This window comes from Lindgomyces ingoldianus, assembly GCF_010093535.1.
Source record: "Lindgomyces ingoldianus strain ATCC 200398 unplaced genomic scaffold BDR25scaffold_49, whole genome shotgun sequence".
NCBI classification, from domain to species: domain Eukaryota; kingdom Fungi; phylum Ascomycota; class Dothideomycetes; order Pleosporales; family Lindgomycetaceae; genus Lindgomyces; species Lindgomyces ingoldianus.
This window is the reverse complement of record NW_022985210.1, coordinates 326,816-347,051: the sequence shown is the minus strand read 5'-3', so window position 1 is coordinate 347,051 and position 20,236 is coordinate 326,816. Positions and strand designations below refer to the sequence as shown.

At 48.7% G+C, this 20,236-nt stretch overlaps 9 protein-coding genes across 9 annotated transcripts; 5 read left to right on the top strand and 4 right to left on the bottom strand.

The window, feature by feature from the left end:
- Positions 1 to 222: 222 nt before the first annotated feature.
- BDR25DRAFT_381792 (uncharacterized protein) lies at positions 223 to 1,009 on the top strand. The gene is made up of 2 exons (XM_033697733.1): positions 223 to 488; positions 519 to 1,009. Exons 1-2 carry the CDS (start codon positions 479 to 481, stop codon positions 764 to 766), a joined length of 258 nt encoding a protein of 85 aa, XP_033540963.1. The 5' UTR covers positions 223 to 478; the 3' UTR covers positions 767 to 1,009.
- Positions 1,010 to 2,497: 1,488 nt separating this feature from the next.
- On the top strand, positions 2,498 to 3,393 carry BDR25DRAFT_346906 (uncharacterized protein; the record flags this gene model as incomplete). Its single annotated transcript, XM_033694201.1, has 2 exons — positions 2,498 to 2,746; positions 2,798 to 3,393. The coding sequence occupies 2 exons, from the start codon at positions 2,498 to 2,500 to the stop codon at positions 3,008 to 3,010; spliced, it is 462 nt and encodes a 153-aa protein (XP_033540962.1). The 3' UTR covers positions 3,011 to 3,393.
- A 2,070-nt stretch (positions 3,394 to 5,463) lies between these two features.
- On the top strand, positions 5,464 to 6,760 carry BDR25DRAFT_329391 (uncharacterized protein; the record flags this gene model as incomplete). The annotated part of the gene is made up of 2 exons (XM_033692452.1): positions 5,464 to 6,462; positions 6,515 to 6,760. The coding sequence occupies 2 exons, from the start codon at positions 5,464 to 5,466 to the stop codon at positions 6,758 to 6,760; spliced, it is 1,245 nt and encodes a 414-aa protein (XP_033540961.1).
- A 575-nt stretch (positions 6,761 to 7,335) lies between these two features.
- Positions 7,336 to 7,912, bottom strand: BDR25DRAFT_381776 (uncharacterized protein; the record flags this gene model as incomplete). Its single annotated transcript, XM_033697732.1, has 2 exons — positions 7,336 to 7,718; positions 7,786 to 7,912. 2 exons carry the CDS (start codon positions 7,910 to 7,912, stop codon positions 7,336 to 7,338), a joined length of 510 nt encoding a protein of 169 aa, XP_033540960.1.
- Positions 7,913 to 8,666: 754 nt separating this feature from the next.
- BDR25DRAFT_346904 (uncharacterized protein) lies at positions 8,667 to 10,144 on the top strand. Its single transcript, XM_033694200.1, has 4 exons — positions 8,667 to 8,700; positions 8,781 to 9,112; positions 9,175 to 9,744; positions 9,820 to 10,144. The coding sequence occupies exons 2-4, from the start codon at positions 8,904 to 8,906 to the stop codon at positions 10,043 to 10,045; spliced, it is 1,005 nt and encodes a 334-aa protein (XP_033540959.1). The 5' UTR covers positions 8,667 to 8,700; positions 8,781 to 8,903; the 3' UTR covers positions 10,046 to 10,144.
- Positions 10,145 to 10,967: 823 nt separating this feature from the next.
- BDR25DRAFT_297202 (alpha/beta-hydrolase) lies at positions 10,968 to 12,362 on the bottom strand (the record flags this gene model as incomplete). The annotated part of the gene is made up of 4 exons (XM_033688987.1): positions 11,934 to 12,362; positions 11,776 to 11,886; positions 11,542 to 11,723; positions 10,968 to 11,479 (listed from the first exon to the last, which is right to left on the bottom strand). The coding sequence occupies exons 1-4, from the start codon at positions 12,308 to 12,310 to the stop codon at positions 10,968 to 10,970; spliced, it is 1,182 nt and encodes a 393-aa protein (XP_033540958.1). The 5' UTR covers positions 12,311 to 12,362.
- Positions 12,363 to 12,992: 630 nt separating this feature from the next.
- Positions 12,993 to 15,042, bottom strand: BDR25DRAFT_297199 (NCS1 nucleoside transporter family protein-like protein; the record flags this gene model as incomplete). Its single annotated transcript, XM_033688986.1, has 4 exons — positions 14,656 to 15,042; positions 14,386 to 14,592; positions 13,275 to 14,333; positions 12,993 to 13,225 (listed from the first exon to the last, which is right to left on the bottom strand). The coding sequence occupies exons 1-4, from the start codon at positions 14,864 to 14,866 to the stop codon at positions 12,993 to 12,995; spliced, it is 1,710 nt and encodes a 569-aa protein (XP_033540957.1). The 5' UTR covers positions 14,867 to 15,042.
- Positions 15,043 to 15,805: 763 nt separating this feature from the next.
- Positions 15,806 to 18,860, top strand: BDR25DRAFT_99597 (DUF917-domain-containing protein). The gene is made up of 2 exons (XM_033699362.1): positions 15,806 to 17,789; positions 17,840 to 18,860. Exons 1-2 carry the CDS (start codon positions 15,928 to 15,930, stop codon positions 18,825 to 18,827), a joined length of 2,850 nt encoding a protein of 949 aa, XP_033540956.1. The 5' UTR covers positions 15,806 to 15,927; the 3' UTR covers positions 18,828 to 18,860.
- Positions 18,861 to 18,893: 33 nt separating this feature from the next.
- Positions 18,894 to 20,075, bottom strand: BDR25DRAFT_329385 (tricarboxylate transport protein-like protein; the record flags this gene model as incomplete). The annotated part of the gene is made up of 4 exons (XM_033692451.1): positions 18,894 to 19,568; positions 19,738 to 19,884; positions 19,936 to 20,007; positions 20,058 to 20,075. 4 exons carry the CDS (start codon positions 20,073 to 20,075, stop codon positions 18,894 to 18,896), a joined length of 912 nt encoding a protein of 303 aa, XP_033540955.1.
- Positions 20,076 to 20,236: the final 161 nt, after the last annotated feature.

Below are 20,236 nucleotides of genomic sequence, written 5' to 3'. Positions count from 1 at the left end.
ATCACACGCTTATCTTCCTCTAACATGGATCTGCGGTTAATACCTGCACCAAGCCGAACGTTTGGGGGCACCATCCCAAGCACAACTTTCACTTAGTAGAGTACCCGCATCAGTCAACGCAGCCTTGGAGGGTATCTTGATATTTATTCACGAAGGTCTTCCTGCGATGATACAATATCTTTAGATTGAAGGATGAGCCCATCCATATCTCTAGTCAATGGTGTCCCCCAGAGCCTCGTCTCACATCACCTCGCTCTTTCATTCGCGATTTGTCCACTGAACCTTGACATCAGGACTCTGAAATCCAGCTCCCTGGAGATTTTCACCGTGAAATTATCTGGAGTCAGCCGACTGATACGAAGGGGGAGCGCTGTCTCACCGTCAAGCCAAACTTCTTTCTCATGGCCTACATTTTTGTGTGATATACTGGGTTAACTGCCATGGCCGCACAAATCTCAATAGCTCGTATACATCCGGTATGATAGAAGGTGGATTCCAAGGAACGTAATTGAGCTAAGTCAATAGGAGTAAAACCGTTCCGCTAGTCCCTTGTCCTTCATACGATACCGCCCAGCCTTCCACAAGGCTACGCCTCGACCAACTCCCCACTAGCTATATCATGCAAGTCCTTTCCCCTCGCATCTGTCGCTATAGTTGCATGAGATCACTTACGCTAAGCACTGCATTCGTTGATTGCCCTGAGCCCGCCATATTAATACGATTTTTACGGGTTATCTTTGAATACTCGCTCTTCGTTGAACGATGAATCCTAAACAGCTCATATGGAAAGGAAGAGCCTTGTTGCAGCATAGCGATTTTTACTTCTAGCGGTCGAGCCAGCATAAGGTTCTTGGGTTTCCCTCGAAGCGGAATTTACAATAGTATGAATGGGAAACACACAGGCTCGCGAGATGGTGGTGACTTTTCATCGCCGATTCTCGATCACGATTTCTATTGCAGCGTACGGATATCCTTGCTTCCCTAAAAATGCCGAGTCGTTGAAGAGGCAGATCTCACTCTCGTAGAACGAGCAATTGCCATGGAACGGCTACTAGATGTGAATAAGACCCGCGGTCAAATTGGATGGAGCACTATCGGTAGAGCCATTGGAACATGGCATTGGTGAGTTCTAATTTTAGTATGGATTTTTGCTTCGAACATGGAGCTAGTTTCTACAAACACCATCATGAACAAGTAGCTGAGGGGGCTGGAAGATTATTCTATCGAGGAAGTGAACTAAGAATTGGCAGCCAGCGGAGTTGGGGTTAATCACTATACTGTTCCTTGGCTGGTATGTCGACTTCACGAAACCGCGATGGCATGTCGGTATGTTCCTCTCCTTTGTCATCAACATCTCTAGCAGCATCATGTTACATTAACCCTCCATCTTTCGACCAGCTAGGATCTCCACACTCATTTTAATAGATGTCAATATGCGAGCTAGATGGCTAGGTTTTTGTGGGCGAATGATCTTTGCTGGGAAGATGATGCTGAGCAACCAGTTTTGCTGCCAAGCATGAACGTATACGCTCAAGAGTCTGATATCCTACAATGCGACACAGGGACTGGATTTGTTTGAGGACAGTGTGGCTCTGATTTCTTCGAGGTTGGCGTTATTGGCTGGCGCTGTTGGAGATGGTGATTTGAATTGAGGCAAAGGTGACAAGGAATGAAAGGCACGGGGACCGAGGGGATGAATGTGCTTGCTGGGGTGCCGAAAGCGGGAGGAGTATGAGAAGCAACCTGCACGTACTTTGAACGAGGTTGTATTGGACTTTCTCGCACATATGCGTCAGACACCGCGACCCCGTTCGTCACGAAGGCTTTGACTTGTTCGCCAGATATAGTTGCTGCAGCAATACCAGTCTTTCCTCTAAAATATGCCTATACCTCTCTTTGCTTGAGTCTGGATGTCCATGGACAGAAAATGTCAAATGAGCTTCCTTTCGTGCGTTGAGATATGCTCCCCGTTCAGCGATAGTGGCCTGATAAGGCTATTGTCGTGTAGTTAGATTGGTTCGCTGCACATTGCACCTCGAGTTTATCTTGAAGTGTCGCAAGAGAGCACTTAGGATCAAGATCACGTAGTTGTGAATTCACCGAATAATCGGAATGGAATGTTACCCTTGCCCAATCATCAAGAGTGATGTTCATCTATCATCGCACTGTCCGAAGGGAGGCACTATTTTGGTCTTCATCTACTGAGAGTGCAATGGATCGATACCCGACCACATGGATCCTAATCCTTTCAATCTGGCGGCTCGTATTCGGCTGAAGGCCATTCGCCAACCCATATTCAGCATATCTCCTAGATTCATCGCGAATATCGAAGATCATATTGTCCAGGGTAATTTGGATCGCAATCCCGGGGATTTGCCTCCGAGTCTGGAGTATAAAGGGTCTACGCAAGCTTGGGCATGATGGGAGTTCAGCGCATGCCACTGCAGATATCCGAAATATCCTGCTCAGATCCAGACCAGTAACGTCCTTCAAAAACATGAAGATCTTCTGTGTTTTCCTTGTTCTAGTTGCATTTGTCGCTGGCCTTCCGGTCTCTGCGCCGATTGCGGGCGACATTGGTGATAGGCCTGTTGACTTTAATGGCCGTCCCATCGATGGACGGCCGGTTGAAGGTCGTCCAGTTGAGCCCCGTCCGATCGATTCGCGGCCCATCGGAACCCGAGGGGTGGAGGCGGGACAAGAAAATGTACCAGGTGCGTATATCATCGAGTTCAAAGAAGGATACGTGAGTGGGAACGTGGTTAGAACGGTTTTAACTCGAGCTCATTCTCCGCAGACCCACGAGGCATTTAAAGCCATGATGGCGGACAAGAAGATCAACTACGACACTCGGGTTATCTTCAATACGCCTAAGGTCCTCGTTGGAATCTCGATTCAGTTGACGAACTTCGAAGACTATGTGGTCGTGAAGGCTTGGGAAGGAGTGCTGAATATCTGGCCGGTCACAATAGTAACGATCCCCGAAGAACCGCCTTTTTTTAGCCTTTGAAACTTGATGTCTTTAGCAAATATGCCTGGGTAACTGTCATTATTCTAAATTTATTGTCCGCGATGAGATTTCGTTATGGTGGGTGGTAGGGTTTTTTCGATGTCCTGAGGTTCCGTTCGGAAGTACCACATTGTTTTATCTTCTAAGATCGAATTATTGCGGGTCTAATAGTTTCATCCATAAGTTAGCATTGTTGTATTTTGAAGAAAATTTTGCATTCCTACGTCGAGCGAATGCAAGTGAGCTGAAATTGATCCTGGCCTGTCTCTCGTGGCAGCAGTCCAAGATAGAGCTTCGTCCTCTCACTTCAGCATCCTTTCTCTGGCATAACTTCATTGTTCAAGTATTCATGAACTCAAAGGGTATTTTCGCAATACCGGGACAAGTATTAGGTTAGACATTGGAGGTTGTCGCGGTCAAAATAAGCTTGGGTTGTCTGTCACGGATCCGCGGCCGAGTTTGACGCCACCCGCTTGCGGGCCGGGAAACCTCACTCATCTCGCCTCGACTCTCAACCTTCCTTCGCTCACGTGAAGTCTCAGCACCATCATCACACCTGCCGGTCATCGCCACTTACACAGCCGCGATATGCATCTTCATAATTTTACATCTAGAAACCATTTCAAGCACGCGCAAGGCCTGCGACCCCGTGTGCACCAAAACCCCCCCTCCTATCAAGAGTAGACTTAACATCCAAAAGATCTGAACCCGATTGGCATCCGCACTTAGTATAGCACGCCAAGTTTGCGGGAACATCCTTTCGCAGTAAAAGGGACAGCTAAACGTGTAGAACTCCTATGCCTTCTCTCTTCGGTTGCGCTACCATGAAGATTCTATCGTTATCGTGCTGCTATACATGCCCGACACCGACTTGGACGTGCATTACCTTGGAGTGCGAATCCCTCGGACTTCACTTATGCGATGTTCTCCTGTGTTATGCGCCGGAGTTGACCCCTCGATGAGGATTTATACCATCTAGAGTCCACTTTCGGATCGTCACGTACCCTTCAGGAGATGCCAAGCACATGTTCACTGGCCCCAAAATAACGAGCCTGCGATTCTGTGCCATGGCATTTCGATACCAAGCTACCACTCGGGGCGAAGTCGTCTTGAAGAGGTGGGGGCTTGACCCTTCCAAGTGTTTCGCGTGTGTGAGGTGCTTGGCGCGCTCATTCCACGTTAGAGGACCGATCCGCTTCGGGCGTTTCCATGGCTGTTTCACTCCCTTTCCGGACGGCAAGCACCGACCAAGAGCCGCATTACGTCTTAATAGTCTATCTCCCGCACCAAGTATTAACCTGGTTTCGACGTGCCATCGGGAGCATTCGGATGCTTTATATGGCAAGGTAGTATTGCAGTCATTGTCTATGGTACAGGAACGACAAGGCTGACAAGCTGTTTGACGACAACTTCGCGAGGCTCACCATACTTGAAAGGGCGCTTGATATGCTGCAATAACCCCTGCTAGTGCCCTCGGCTGTGTTCTCGACCTTGAGGTTTATTCATTATTGTTGACGATCTTAAAGTTCTTCTCGTTGAGAAAATTTACTCCACAAAAGATTCGTCGCAAACTTTTTCGGCCGAGAAACTTCATTCCACGAAAATTTCCTGCACCACCATCTTTCACGAGAGCACATGGACGAGTTGACCTACGGGTCGGGATATGATTGCAACTAATTCGAGCTCACTTTGCTCTGCTCAGTCCCACTACACAACTCGCTTTCGGATCAGCCGATATCAACATTCTTTCTAAATACAGCAATGGAGCTTGTTTTTCCTTTGGCATTGAAGCTTGGCCAAGAACGAACTACATTTTTGGAACCTTCGCGGCAGGTGAAAACGATCCGCAGCCAATCGTAAGACTGTAGTATTTAGCGCAAATCCTTATCCGAAGCTTCGCGGTGGGTATGAGGAGAAGGTTCGAAGAAACGCTTCATCTCCGCCAAGAAGAGCGGCATTCCACTCCACCCATATGTCGTTAGAGGAATACGCTTTACTACATACTGTTTGATTGTAGTGGCTATCAGTGTTACGTGATTTGAAAAGGTCTCTTCGCGTTGGACCTTCGTGCTTGGCGCTTTTATCCCCCCTTGTGGGGTCTCAAGACTATTTATCCTGTTCCATTCTCTCTTCCGAACGGACCCGGTATTGAACTAATTGCTCTCCTTTTTGGTTTTGTACATTTTTTATTCTAGAACTTTCATTTCTTTGCTCTCGTGGTGCAGGCCGCCTCTCCTAAGATACTAGCAATGGATCCTCGATATAATCCCTCTGACCTCTCGTCCGAGTCTTCATTTAAACCACGCTTCAATCCACAGTTCGACCTAGATCAATCCGGCCACAGCAACCGCGCCAATACCTTCGTACAGGTCGGACCCCTAATCTTGAATGAGGTATACTTTCCTGTATCCCAAACCAGTCATTCGATCGGTTGGAAGGGAAAGCAACCATACATGGTAGACAAGAGGGATATCGAGAAAACGGCAACGGATACTGCTCGTGATTCAGTCGACCTTGAAAAACAAGCAACACACAGCTACTCTCCGCCGCATTATTCGCACGAGAAGGACCCCCACCAGCCAAAGCTCCCCTTAAGTCAGCGGCTGTACCACTTCACGTGGGCATGGTATACATTGACCATGAGCACTGGTGGCTTCGCAACACTAATTTCCATTCAGCCTCATGCATTTCCTGGTCTTATTACCATCGGTGCAATATTCTACGCCCTCAATCTTATAATTTTTACGGTTCTCTGCTCGGCGATGATCCTTCGCTTCACGAAATTTCCGGGATCTCTCAAGGAATCTCTCAAGCACGAACGAGAAGGCCTCTTCTTCCCCACATTTTGGCTATCCGTTGCTACTATCATCACCAGCACACAAGAGTACGTCGTTGCGTCTTACGATGCGCAGCATCAGATGCGAGGGTGGCTGACAACCACTATGGCTATTGCATTTTGGGCATACGCAAGCTGCACCTTCGCGCTCGCTGTATTCCACTACACTTTCCTATTCATTGGACATACATACATGCTCCAGAAGATGATGCCCTCCTGGCTGTTACCGATCTTCCCCGTCATGCTTGCCGGCACCATTGCCTCTGTTGTTGCGGCTGATCAGCCGATACAATCTAGAATGTCCATACTCGCCGCAGGAATGGGTTGCCAAGGCCTTGGGTTTACCGTCGCCATTTTCATGTATGCTCATTACATCGGTCGTCTTATGCAGGCTGGTCTTCCAAATCGCGAGCATCGACCCGCCATGTTCATTGGGGTTGGCCCACCTTCATTTTCATGTCTTGCCTTTATTGGAATGGCAAACTCTCTCCCTGAAGACTTTAACTTCGATGGAGATAAATCGCTCGATGGGGCCATGTTGCGCGCCCTTGCACTCGTAGCGGCGTTGTTCCTCTGGGTATTGGCTCTGTGGTTTTTCATGATTGCTTTCGTTGCTGTAAGTCGTCCCTACTAGTACGACTCCAGACTTAGTAATTGACAGCTGCTAGGTTCTCAATTCTCCGCCAAAGTATTTCCACTTGGGATGGTGGGCCATGGTGTTCCCGAACACCGGATTCGTTATCGCGACCATCTCCATCGGCAACAGCTTACAGGATGAAGTGATTCTCTTCATCGGTAATGGATTGACAATCGCTATCACATTAGTGTGGGCGTTTGTGCTGTACCAAAACCTCAGAGCTGTTTGGATTGCGGACATCATGTACCCTGGAAGAGATGAGGATGTGGAGGACTGAACCTGCAGGGTCTCAGCCTCCTTCACGTCCCATGTACCAGGAAAATCGATCGCTGCACTTATCAAATATTTTTACAATTTCTTTTTCGCTCCCTTCTCCTTTACTAGTTTGCCCCTTAGTTTTTTTTGATGGGCGACCACATTCGCTTCCATCTCTCTAAGCATAGACGTAGACCGTCCTCATCCAGTGCATGTCAGATTTGTTCCTTTTGCATAGCGAGGGTGTTCTACTTAGAATAGCATATAAGCCAAGAAAGAAAGCACATGTAGTAGTGTAAGATCTCGATTACTTCCTTCTGATCCTCAAGTTCGTGAAGATACAGCACCGTTGGCCACATATTCAGCGGATTTGTGTGCATTTGCTGCTCTGCCTGGTGCATGTTGAGGAAACGGGGAGCGTTTCTTCTCCCAGGAAGAAGCACATCGAAAGCTTGATCCCAGATGCATGTCCTTCCATTTTTCACAACGAACCTCTGGGGAGAGTTGTCTGTTTGTTTAAACGTAGCTTGACTCAAGGTAAGACGCACTGGTTATTCACTGTAGTCGTAAATCTCTCCTTCATTTTACATTCCTCGATTAGGTATGGATTCCTACGAATTTCTTAGTTCCCTCCACACCCGGCAACCAGTTCACACGGTCGTTGGTAAACTGTTCGATTTGGGGTCTCAGCTTAGTCTCGTGTAGGACTAAATCGTCTATGGTGCCGATGCGTAGGATACTCATCCTAGGGTACCCCGTGCTAACACGGTACATAGGCGTGCCACATGTAGAACAGAAATAGTTTGTCATGTTGTTGCCTGAGGCGATGGTATGCGATTGGCTGAATGTCTTCAGATTGTCGCGGCTGCGTAGGTGTTTTAGGTATTTGTCGTCGACGGTGAAGTTTGATGCAAACATAGACGCCGTGATTTTCTGGCAATCTACACAGTTGCAGATGAAGGTGTTGATCAGGCCTTGACCTTCGGTTGGCTGAGGGGTTAGAGATGGTATAAGCAATAGAGCGGAGTGGAGACATATCTGCAAGACTTATGGATGCCAATTGCACGATGCCACAAAAACACGTGGCTATTGCTTCACCTTCTTTGGACCAGCCGTCGCCTATAAGATTTGCTAGAGGGAGGTAGGGTTTGGATTTATCAGCGATAGCAGCCATTGCTCTTCGCTTCTGTATGATCGTCAGGCGTGAATTTTGAGTTCGAGATTTAATAGAGTGAATGAGGGGCGTGTAAGATATTGGTCCTGGGGTTGTTATTACTGTCTTTTATATAGGTTGCTCTTGGAGAGAGGGGCTAAGAAGAATAGCAGGGCGCTGCACGGACCAGGAGGAGGTAAGCCCAACTATGGTTAAGTCTGCAGCTAGTATGTCGGGTGATAACGAATGGAAAATTATAAATCCATGATTTACAAGCAAGCAGAATATGTCGTAGGTGGAGTCGGGGATTATGGAAGGGCTGTAGCGAATCTGAATATATTCGCTGGGTTCGACTCGGCATACTGTGAAGGATTGAGACTGAGGATGGTCTGAAAATGAGGGTGATGTAGTCGAGAGTTCGCACAATATCCTGTTCTGAAGTTTCCAAGTTGAAAGAAAGAATACAGTTAGACCACTCGACCTAACAAAATTTATAATGTTGTCACCTGTGCACGCTTGAGGTCAAATAATTGGTCGGCAGGGCTGGAAAGATCTCTGGGAGGGGGATCAAAGGCCAGACTGAAGACTCCGAATCGAAGCCCGAATATTAACTAGAACTACGAGTCCCGACTCATCTTCGGCACAAACTCATCACCATACATGCAATCTGAACTTGCTTCCTAACAAATGAATCACGTAATCACCACTCCGTATCATGCCCCAGGGAAACCCCGAACATCCTCAGCTACAACCATCCTATTAATGCTACTGACTACTCGATTCAACGACAGCAATACATATTAGCAACTGTAAGCACGAATATTGGCCAACACTTCATGTGCGCAAGTGTCAAGGCCGAGACACTGTTCAGCTCTAACCTGCGGCTCAGCCTTGTCGTTTGCTTGAATTAAATAGCGTGTCTCCGTCCTTGCTTCCTGGTAGACTCCCCCCGTGTCTTCGTATCGCAACTCGCTTTCACTAGAACAGTATCCTGTCTTCGATACCATACAAAATGGCCGATCCTATCCGGATCCCAACAGTCACAAGTCCCTTCCTTAGATTTGAGGCCCTAGGAAAGCTGACATGGAGCGAATGCTTCGCGTTCAACCGCCTCGAAATAATGGACAACTTCGTTGGGCCCCTAATGGCTGTTCCTGGGGAGTCTCAAGCTTCGACTAGGAAGCTAGCGTGCTTACTCTACGCTATGATGCAACAGCAACAGTGAGTTCTCACAACTCCCTAGTCGTTCTCTCAATATGCCATGTTTCTCAACCGCAATACAGTGACATCTCAGCATCGACAGCAATCCTTAGAGACTTCGTGAAGCCAGCAGGTCTAAACTACCCGAAGGTCGACCTATTAGCGGCCGAAGTCTCAACCAGTACCCCAATCGGACGCGTGCACTGGTCCCCTTCCGGAGCCCCGCGCCTACACGTGTACTGTCACACAATCTTCGACCTCCTCGGAGCGTGCCTGTCCGAAGCGGCACATCTCCCGGCCCTTTCTCCGGAGCAGAAAGAGCGGACAAAGAGAAATTACTTCGCGCGCCTAGCATCTTTGTATTCGCATTGGTGTTTTCGGCTCCTCGATACCCAAGACCAAGATCGCCGGCCTGCAAAGATAGGATTGGCGTGTGTTGGTAATGTCATCGTGCTTGGGAGCTGTATTCCTCGGGTTCCTCAAATTCCCGAGGGAAAGGAGGTAATTCGAAAGTCAAGATTCGTCGATTTGAGAGCTAGAGGGCGGCAGGAAGGGTCTAAGAAACAAATCTTGGATCCTACTAAAGCGGAGCGAATAGCGCAGGACTATGGAAATTGCGCTGAGACATGGACTTTCGCTTTGCTGTGTACCTTGTGGGTGTCCCTCACCTCCGTCTCCTTTGAACTCCGCTGTAAAGCTATTTCTGCAATGACTAATAGATTATAAAGGTCAGAAGAGAGCCTTCCAAAGGCTTTTGGAGTTGCGGTCAATATTCCTCAGACGCTTGTTCTCGAATATAACGAACAGGAGGAAAGGGACATTAGTCGTTATGCGCCGTTGTGCGTAAACTGCGAAAAACTCATGAAGCAGATTGTACGATGGGGTGCACCTGGGGACAAGGTCGTTGAGAATTTCACCGCTTGGAGGTGGACCCTGCACCCGGCAGATGTATAATACGGTGCGGGAGATTGGGGGGCGGCTACCACCCTTTAGCGCATATAGGAGTAGGATTTCGGGTCCTATATGAGGCTACTAGAACAACAAATGAAAGTTAAACCTAACAGCTCCTTAAGGACACCAAGTGCAATGCAGTGGGCGTCTGGGTGAGAACTTGCTATAGTGTGAATTATGCAATGGTGTTTTGCTCCCTCGAGTTGAGTTCCGTCGTGGTCCGAGAGGTCCGCAAAATGCCTTAGATGAAGGGGTGGAGGCTGGATAAGGCTTGAGAACACCTCCATACTTCTTTTCAGAATACCCTCCTCTAAATTTCCTGAAGTAATCCCCTTTTTCAAGTGCTTGCTCCACTTCATCAATTCCCCTCGCCTTATTCTCCATCTCCCCCCCCCCCTCCTTCAGGACGTCGCATTCGCTCTCTCCTGGACTGGCTCACTGTCAACACAACCCAACACCATAGAACTGCAAATCAACACTGCAAAACCCAATAAAAGAAACCTAGGGAGAGAAGAGTGAAATGATGGTAATGGTTTCTAGAGTGAGTAAATGTTTGTTCGGTTGTCTATTTTTCGGGACGCGTAAATTGGCTTTAGACACAGAGCTCGAAGTTGGAGTATCGCATAAATCAGTACGCAAACAACACAGCCGAACGGTCCGCGCCATCCACGTCCAAGATCATTGTGATGACAACCCAAAAATTAGGTCAGATGAATCGACGAGAAAATATTCGATTAAATAAGCTGCTTCACGGCAACTGCGAAAGCATGGAAGCAACGTTCAGAATACAATAAAACGGGCCAGCCTGAAAGCAATGGCCACGTCTTCAGCCTCCCAGCATCGCCTTCCTTCGCCCTGAACTCCTTCTCAATCCTCTAATTCCACACCCCTTCCAGCAGCCTACCTCGCCTCCTCTCCCATTACTTTAAAAGTTCTTATCTAAAAACTCTACAGTCTTCCCAAAGAACCCGGTCGCATTAGCCCCGAAATTAACTCCGTGACCCGCTCCTGGGTGTGCATAGGTTTCCAACACCCTCGCCTTCGGAAACTTCTCCTTCTGAGTGCCATTTGCGAACGTACTCTTACACTCACCTCCACAAACAATCAAATCGAATTGCCCAGATGTGATAAAGACTGGTCCCTTGAACTCGGCAGCCACCAGGCTGATGCGCCCGAGTGAGAGGTATTCTGCAATGGCGAAGGGCTGGCTGATGGCTTGTGCATATTCGACGACGTCGACGGCATAGTTGGGTTGGTGAAAGAAGGTCTCGATGTGGGCGTAGACGTCACCAAAGGAGAGATAGCCAGAGTCAAGGGAGCGGTAGGCGGATGATACGGTTGAGGCGATGCGGGAGGCGAACGCGGATGGGATCCAGCGAGAGGAAGGGCCAGCGTCATCGGTGAGGCCGGCAAAGCCGATTCCAGTCAGGACAACACCTGCGGTTTAATAGTAAGTTATAAGGCCGTATTAGAAGTATGAGGGATATGGGGATACACACCTTCAACAAGACCGGGATATTGAGCAACCATGGCGTCGGATATGAAAGAGCCGAAAGAGTGACCAACTAAAACTATCTTTGAAGCTTTCACAGTGGATGTGTACATTCCTTTTCGGATTTCCTGCACCATCTTCGAAAGAATCTCGATTTGGTTCGAAGCTTGATTCGTGTAGCCGGATAGTCTAGTGATAGGTTAACTTCTCCATGTCAACATCATTAGTGATATGAACAAACATTTGAGACTTTCCCGTGCCGAGGCGGTCATAATAGAAGATAGAGTATCCGTTGGCGAGCGCGTACTGGACGAAGCTATACTCGTCCGGCTTATAAGAGGGTGCCCAATAACTGTTGTATATTAGCGTCTGTTTCTGACAATCTGGTGTGAAACCTACCGCCTATCATAACCCAGCCCATGGGTAGCCACTAGAACCGTCTTCTCCTTCCCACCTTTCATTTCTTCGGGTGTGCAAAACGTTGCAGCAACCTCAAATTGCTTGGTTACATTCTTAGTACCTGAGAAGGGCTGAAATGTGGTGAACGTATCCTTCCGAGAGTTGTTAAACAGGAAAGCAGCAACGTCGTAGTTATCATTAAAGTGATCCAAGCCCCAAACAAAGTCGTTGGATGTCACCTCGCTCTTTATGGTGTAGTCGGTACAGATCCCGTTTGATGGATGACGATATTCATCGTGATGGATTGTCGGCGACGCTGAGATAAGGTTAAGAAGCGGGAGGGCAGTGAAAAGAGAGATTAATTGAAGGGCACTCATTTTGAAGTCGTGGAGTCAAGCGTGGATGATGTCGAGTGAACAATATGTACAGCCACCGCAGCCTCTTAAATAATAGATATGTAGATACACACCTACTCAGCAAGTTACAAATTCCAAATCTCTTCTCAAATCACAAGTCATATTGTAAATGGATCAGGGGCACTATTTTCGCTCATGATGAATTTACATCGGCTGGAGGTGTCTTGAGACCATAGCCTCAATAAACCCCGAGATGCCCTCAACGAGGGCCTGAATTTCAAGCTTTGATTATCGGATAAGGACTAGCTCGGTTTACGAAGGAAATCAGTGTTGTTCAGCCACTTTTTCTGCGCTTGTCAGCACGCCAAGCCCAAGGTATTTGAGATCCTGCAGTTCGGCCGAGATTATGATCCGAGCCTTACGAAAGGTAAAATTTGTATTCGACCTATAACAACAGATAATAACGATTTGGAATTGAACAAGGCAATGTGTTGGAGGTGGCTTGTTTAGAACAATGCTGCTAAAACTTAGTGGACTCGTGGTAGGCTTCGCTCGAGCACGACGGCCCAAAGGGACCCATGGAAAAACTTAACACCCATTCCTGCGATCTCGCTTACAGTATAGTTGAGCTGCGACGGTCGCAAATTTCGAGGCGTGGTGAGGTGGATGTTGCACATGCTTTGCTATCCCGGCCTCAGCCTCATTACAATTTGTCTATCCCTATGTCATCGACAACAACATTCTCCACAGACCCATGACCATCTGCAGTGCCATCAATAGTCACATCACGAGAGTTACCAAGTCTAATGACACCAAGCTTCCTAGCTTCCGCTTCCGTGAATGTCCCGTAGATGTCAACTTCGTCATACTGATCCATGTGGGGGACAGGAAAGAGCTTGTTCAATACAAAAAATATTGTCGCACTCGTGAAGAACCCTGTGATATTGCTGAGGAAAGACTTGGAATTGAATTTTCAGAGACATACCGATGAAGAAAGCCATGTAATACAGCTGAACCAAAGCTCGTGGTGGATTGGCATCCCCTCGAACCGTCACCACCAATCCACCAATTGTCGGAGCCCAACCACACATCCAGGCCGGGATTACCCGCCAATTGACCCCGTACCAGAAGTAGTAGGTCGAGTCCTTAGTCCGGTAGAGGTGGCTTAGCCTGATCTTACGTTTGCGAAGGATGTAATAGTCGCAAGCCATCACGCCCATAATGGGTGCGAGGAAGACCGAAAACGACGATAGTACCGAGATGAAAGTGATTGCTCGGTTGATGAGTTGCCACGGCTGCACAATCCATGCAGCAACAAACGTAATGATAGCTCCGCGGCGAATATCGATGTAGCGAGGGAAGAGACCAGCGAGATCGATCCCACCTGCCACTGCATTGCCACAGATATTCTCAAACATAGCTGTAAGGGCAAACCCGGCGGAGAGGAAGAAAACGCCGGCCCGAGCCTTAGAAGAGCCCTTCCCAGAATCCATCATAACCATGAGGAGATCAGGGGGGTTCCAGTATACCTCGCCGTAAATCTTCTGACAGGCTGAGGCAGTAACAAGACCAATAAAGGACACTATAGTTCCGGTAATCCATGCGCTCAATATTGTACCAACAATGTAGTGTCTTTTCCCGCGGGCGTAACGAGAAAAGTCGGATCCGTTAGTGATTCCGGCTGCTATGCCCCCTAGCATTTGGTTGATACCAGACATAATCAGCCATGAAGAATTCCAAGGCGAGCTTGTCGGGATGTTTTCGGGAGTGTCCCAGAGTGGGCCAACCCCTTTCGCTGTGGCTAATGCCCAGATCATCCAACTAAGCATGCCGATGCCACAGTAAACGGAGATTATTTGGAATGGCAACTTGAATCGCTCGGGGCGGAGCCACAGAAATGGTGTTGAGAGAAACCAGAAGATAGTGAAGCCGACAAACTCGTACGTTGTTGTGGGCATGCTAGAAGGAAGTGTGTTTCGAATTCTAGCAAATGAGGGCCAGATGGCAGCCACACATACTGCAACCAGCCTTCCCCCATTCCAACCTGCAGGGGTTATTAGTAAATAACCTCGCCCTTAGCATGGGCGGTGTTTTACATTGAACTGCGTTCCAGATAAAGTTGAGCAATATTCGTTGCAGCAGCGGGATATAACTTGCCCTCATCCCCCAGGTATAGCGATTCTGTACCGTAAAACCGATGTGCCATTTCAATCCACACCAAGCAATGAGTGCTGAGAACATTGATATGAGTAGCCTGCCGACGACGATGATCATCATAGATTGGGCTACTGAGAGGCCTCGTGCTGCTTCGCGTCAACTTTGACTCTCCAGAATTCCGGGAATATAAAAAGAATTTTTTGGCATACTCAAGAAAGTATTAGGCGTCTGCCAATTGGCAATATTAAGACTCGAAATAGCCCAGAATCCAAAGAAGTGAAACCAGCCCCAAGTCCTGCGCGTAGGGGGAAGGGGTATTAAATCGCGATTACTCCAAGAGTCCGTCTGTTCGTGTTGCGCATCATCGCCTCGAAGACGAACCTTTTGCTCGATTACGACCAGCCGATGTTTGATGTCCATAGCTGACCGGATGGATACGGACAGGATGAAATGAGAAGTAATCTGGGACAGCCAAAACCACGGCCCGGCGTGGCTTTTGGTCGCAAAATAGCCAAGAAGAACCCATGTTCTTCATGTACCGCTACTGCTGCCATGTTACCTCGTTATCGTACTTCGTGACACGTTGGTCAAAGGTGGTGTGGAAGTGGGGTAGGAGATCAACAGCCCGCATCCTTAACGGGAATCCCGCGCCTATCGGACATTTAACGTCGCACCGAAAGTGTTCGCTGCTCCGGGTGAAGCTGTTAATAAATGTCGCTCGGTCCTGGTTTTGGGTCCATCACCGACTTCGGAGCTCCGCATTCTTGCCGAGAACCGATTTTATCTGATCCAAGTGACGGTTTGTAGCAATTTTCCAGCAAGGTCTCCCTCTCTCGTTCCCTCGATCTTTCAATTATTCCACATAATACAGCGTACTCACAATCGAAACTGTGGGCTTTCACGGGTTGGTCTCTTGATAGCCGTCACCCCATAAATCACCGACATCGGAATTCCGCATTACCCCCGAAGGAATCATCTTATCTGATCTGATCAGCCGACTCCCAACATCGCCTCTTGTTCACTCTTTCCTCCGGTCGTATAATTCTTCCTATGCAGCTCAGGATGGAGTCCGTTTCAGCAGCACATAAGAACCTTCGCATCGGAGTTGATGTTGGCGGGTAGGCAACATAACACGTATTGGACAGAAGATGGCTATTAATGAAGACCTGACAGAACAAACACAGACGGAGTTGTTATTGACCCAACTCGTTCAGCGGAAGCGGACAGGGGTATCATAGCTTGGTATTTTTTTTTTCATGTTTCTAAGTTGAATTAAGGACATCAAAACTCGCTGGTGTGCAGGAAACCACGCAGTATACCATTCACATCAATTCACATTGGAACTGGCCTTTCGATCCCACACCCATACTTTCCTCCCCCATCCCAGCTAAATCAAGCGTAAAGTACTCACTCTGAGAAACAGGCACAAAGCTCCGACAACAACTGACCCAAGTCATGGCATCGCCTCTGCCATCACTACCATGTTCGATTCCGCCCATATCAACCCCGACCATGTAGCCAGCGTCACAATAGGCACAACGCACTTCGTCAACGCGGTGGTAACCCGCGACCGTACCCGACTCTCCCAAGTCGCCGTCCTCCGCCTCTCCGGTCCCTTTAGCAAGCACGCCCCACCATGCGTCGACTGGCCACCGGATATGCGGAAATTTATTCTCGGGCACTATGCCCTCGTTAATGGGGGGTTAGAAGTTGATGGAAACTTAATTTCGGATATTAACGAGGAGGAAATTAAGGAGCAGTGTAAGATTATTCGTGAGAAGCGGATTCGAAGCGTGGTTGTGAATGGAGTGTTCTCGCCAATTGATACAATAGAGAAACAAGAAGAGCGGGCAGCGGAGATCATCAGAACGGAGATTCCGGGCGTGGATGTTGTGTTAAGTAAAGAGGTTGCGAATCTGGGGTTTTTGGAAAGGGAGAATGCTTCCATTCTGAATGCGTCGATTCTTGCTTTTGCACGGAAGACGATTAAGAGTTTCCAGGAGCCAATGAAGAAGCTGGGCTTGAAATGTCCGGTTTTCATCACGCAGAACGATGGGACCATTTTGAGTGGCGATGCGGCAAGTAGACTACCAATTCGGACGTTTAGTTCCGGTCCGACCAATAGTATGCGTGGGGCGGCGTTCTTGGTAGGAAAGCAGGAGAAGGGGCAAGCGATGATGGTTGTTGATGTTGGAGGCACAACAACGGATGTGGGGCTTTTGCTGGCAAATGGATTTCCGAGACAGCAAGCTGCGTACAGTGAGTTGAGCGGAGTCAGGATGAACTTCAGCTATCCAGATGTTAAGAGTATTGGGTTAGGAGGAGGTTCGCTCGTAAAAAGAATCAACGGAAAGCTTATCGTAGGACCTGAATCAGTGGGATATAAGCTATCAGAGAAAGCCTTGGTTTTCGGTGGGGACGTGAAGACAGCCACTGATTATACGGTCGCGGGATCAAAAGATGTTGAAATTGGTGAGCCAAGCCTCGTACGAGGAAAGCTAGAGGAAAATGAATGCGAAGAGTTTAAGCTGGAGGTTAAAAGGATGCTAGAGCGTGTCATCGACACAATGAAGACTTCTCCAGAGGACCTTCCAGTACTCCTTGTGGGGGGCGGCGCCGTCATCGCTCCTGACGAACTGGTAGGAGCAAGTCGTGTCATCAAACCGGAATGGTCGGGAGTCGCCAACGCAATCGGGGCCGCAATGGCGAGAGTAAGCGCTGTGATTGATACTGTCAAGTCCACGGAGAAAAGGACACCAAAAGAACTGCTAGCATTGATTTCGGAAGACGCTCGGCAAAAGACGATTGAGGCAGGGGCATCGCAAGAGTCAGTCGCAGTGGTGGAAATGGAGACACTCCCTTTACAGTATATCGCCAACACAACTCGGTTCATCGTCCGAGCGGCTGGAGATTTTGATTTCGCAAGGTCTAGCGATTTTGTCGCCCTTCATATCGATAGAAATCTTGATTCCGATGCTGCGGGGGCTGAGGCAACCCAGGATGGGTTTACGAATCCATCCTCTGACCAAGAAAGCTTACAGAGTGAGGCCATGTCCCATGCACCCCAAGACATCGACATCGTGGCCTACAAGCCAAAGGTCCTCGACCGCACATGGTATGTCTCCGAAACCGACCTCGACTGGATAACCATTGGGTGCTACATCCTCGGAACGGGCGGCGGTGGGAGTCCGTACTCAAGCATGCTGCGAATGAGAGGAATATTGCGAGCAGGGGGTCTGATCAGAGTTATCAATCCCTGCGATCTCAAAGATGATGATCTTGTCGGCTGCGGAGGCGGTGCTGGATCTCCCACGGTTGGGATCGAGAAGCTTCAGGGTGATGAGTAAGGTATCTATCACCATTTGGACAGTGGTAAGCTAACCTCAACTGCAGAATGATGGAAGCGCAAGAAGAACTCTATAAGCTGTTCAAAGGTGGTCGAGCAACAGCAATGATAGCACTCGAAATAGGTGGCGGCAATGGCCTTCAAGGTTTGATTCTAGGGGCCAGTACAAATATGAACCTTCCAACCGTGGACGGTGACTGGATGGGTCGAGCATATCCGACGAAGTGGCAAACTACACCAGTTGTATTCAACGAGCGTAGTATCATCTTCTGTCCTATTGCGATGGCAGACGGAAACGGTAATGTCGTTTATATACCTAAGGCTAGAAGCGACTTGACAGTTGAGAGAGTACTTAGAGCAGGTCTTGCGCAGCTTGGATCCCATGTCGGGTGTGCCGAGGGACCCGTTACTGGTGCTGAAACAAAGCGCTGGGCAGTTGAGCACACGATATCGCTATCTTGGCGCATTGGTCGGGCGGTCGCTCAAGCCAGGAAAGAGAATCGCATCGATACCGTCGCTGAGTCAATCATCAACGAAGTGGGAGGTCAAGAAACTGGTCGAGTCTTGTTCAAGGGCAAAATCGTGGGAGTGGAGAGAACACTCCGAATGGGCCATGTCTATGGTGAAGTTATCATCGAGGGCGCCGATATAAATGGTGCCTTGAATTCTAGAACGGTAGGATTCACAGGTAGGGTTAAGGTCCCTTTCAAGAACGAGAACATTGCTGTGCTTCGTGTCCGCTCCGAGGACAGCGGTGCCATAGATGAAGAGAGGAATGAAGATGTCATAGCGATAGTACCAGATCTTATCTCCATCATCGATGCACAGAACGGAGAGGCAATCGGAACACCAGAGTATCGATACGGGTTGCTGGTTATTGTGATAGGGATCACCGCTAGTGAACGATGGACGAGCCCGAGGGGAATCGAAATCGGCGGTCCCAAAGGGTTTGGTCTCGACCATTTAAAGTACAAGGCCCTGGGGAAGTTTGTGAAGCCAGTTAGCGTAATAGACGAGTACGATGGGAGTGCTTGAGCAACTGTGGCGAGGCGTAGAGAAGGTGGAACCCTACAATTACAGATAAAAGGATATTAGGAAGCTCTAGTCTAATGTCTCTGCGACTACCATATGCGTAAGGCCAGAGTACAAGGGGCTAATGATCTTAACAGCTGCTTCATAGGACGTGAAGAGGATGCCGCCGCTGAAGACCGTCCGACCCAACCTCATCGTCGTGCCTTTCCAGAATCCCTTTATCCCATAATCAACTAGTACGCTCTTGACTGCTTCAGCTGTGCTCATTCCATGGGCGCTCTGTGATCTGGTCTTGATGACATCAAATGGCTGGGTACAGAGGGTCGTGACTATACCGGCGACAGACCCGTTGGCAAAATTTGTGGCTGTATTTTGAGGTATATTACGAGTCGTTTCAAAGTCTTTCAAGATGTTGTAGGTCCCCAACCGGAATGCTGTCGCAGAGGCTTGCTTTAGTGTCGTACCCACGAAACCTCGGTAGAGACCCAAGATCCCATGCTCTTTCCAGATTACACTGGTGGCATGAAGGCCAGATCGGAATCGCTTCTCGTTTCTTGCGTCATCGATGAGAGCGGTCTTGATACGTTCAGTCGGAGTAACGCAAGTGATTGAAGCCACCACACCAGCGGTCATTCCAGCGGCGAGGTTGCGGAGCGGTGAGAGTGTGCCAGTTTGCGGATCGGCGAAGGCATGCTTGATTTGGTCAAAGAAGAGAAAACGAACGCCATCTTTACCTATCGAGCCCTATCTTCTGTCTCAACATGGGTTCGTTCAGAGTGCGCAGGTGAAACAGCATCTGGAGATGCATCGGGTGTTCTCGGATAAGCACTTCCGATTGGTAGGTCAGGAAGCAATGTTGGAACTGAACCGAAGCAACGAAACAGCTACAAAAAAAACAAGGTGATAAACGTACGACAACGAGAGCAGCGCATCCTTTGTACAGTGACCGGATTCCTTCTTTCTGATAGACTCGAGTGACGACGAGGAAGGGGTTCTTTGGAGTTGGGATGCCCTTTTGGCTACGGAGCTGGACACGAGTTTTAGCGAACTCTAATGGATACTGAAATCTAGATTAGCAGGCGCAGAAACCCTGACCGGAGCTGATGAATACCGATGTAAAAGCCTCGATGCCCCCTGCCACACCGCCGGCGGTCAACGAGACTATTGGCGGCGTTTTCGAATCCTAGAAGACGTCAGCAAGAAGAATCCACAATAAAAGTTCAGTTGAAGTACATTTGCGCCTGAAACCATTGGGGAATAAGAATATTATAACAGTGTTGTTGAGGAAACATGGAATGGCTGCTGGTTGATGAGGTGAGGGTTCCGATGCGCTTAGCCGAAAGCCGAATGGAGGGTTCGTGCGTCCCGCCACCACGTGAGAGCGCATGCTTCCGATCGAGCCAGGGACGCTG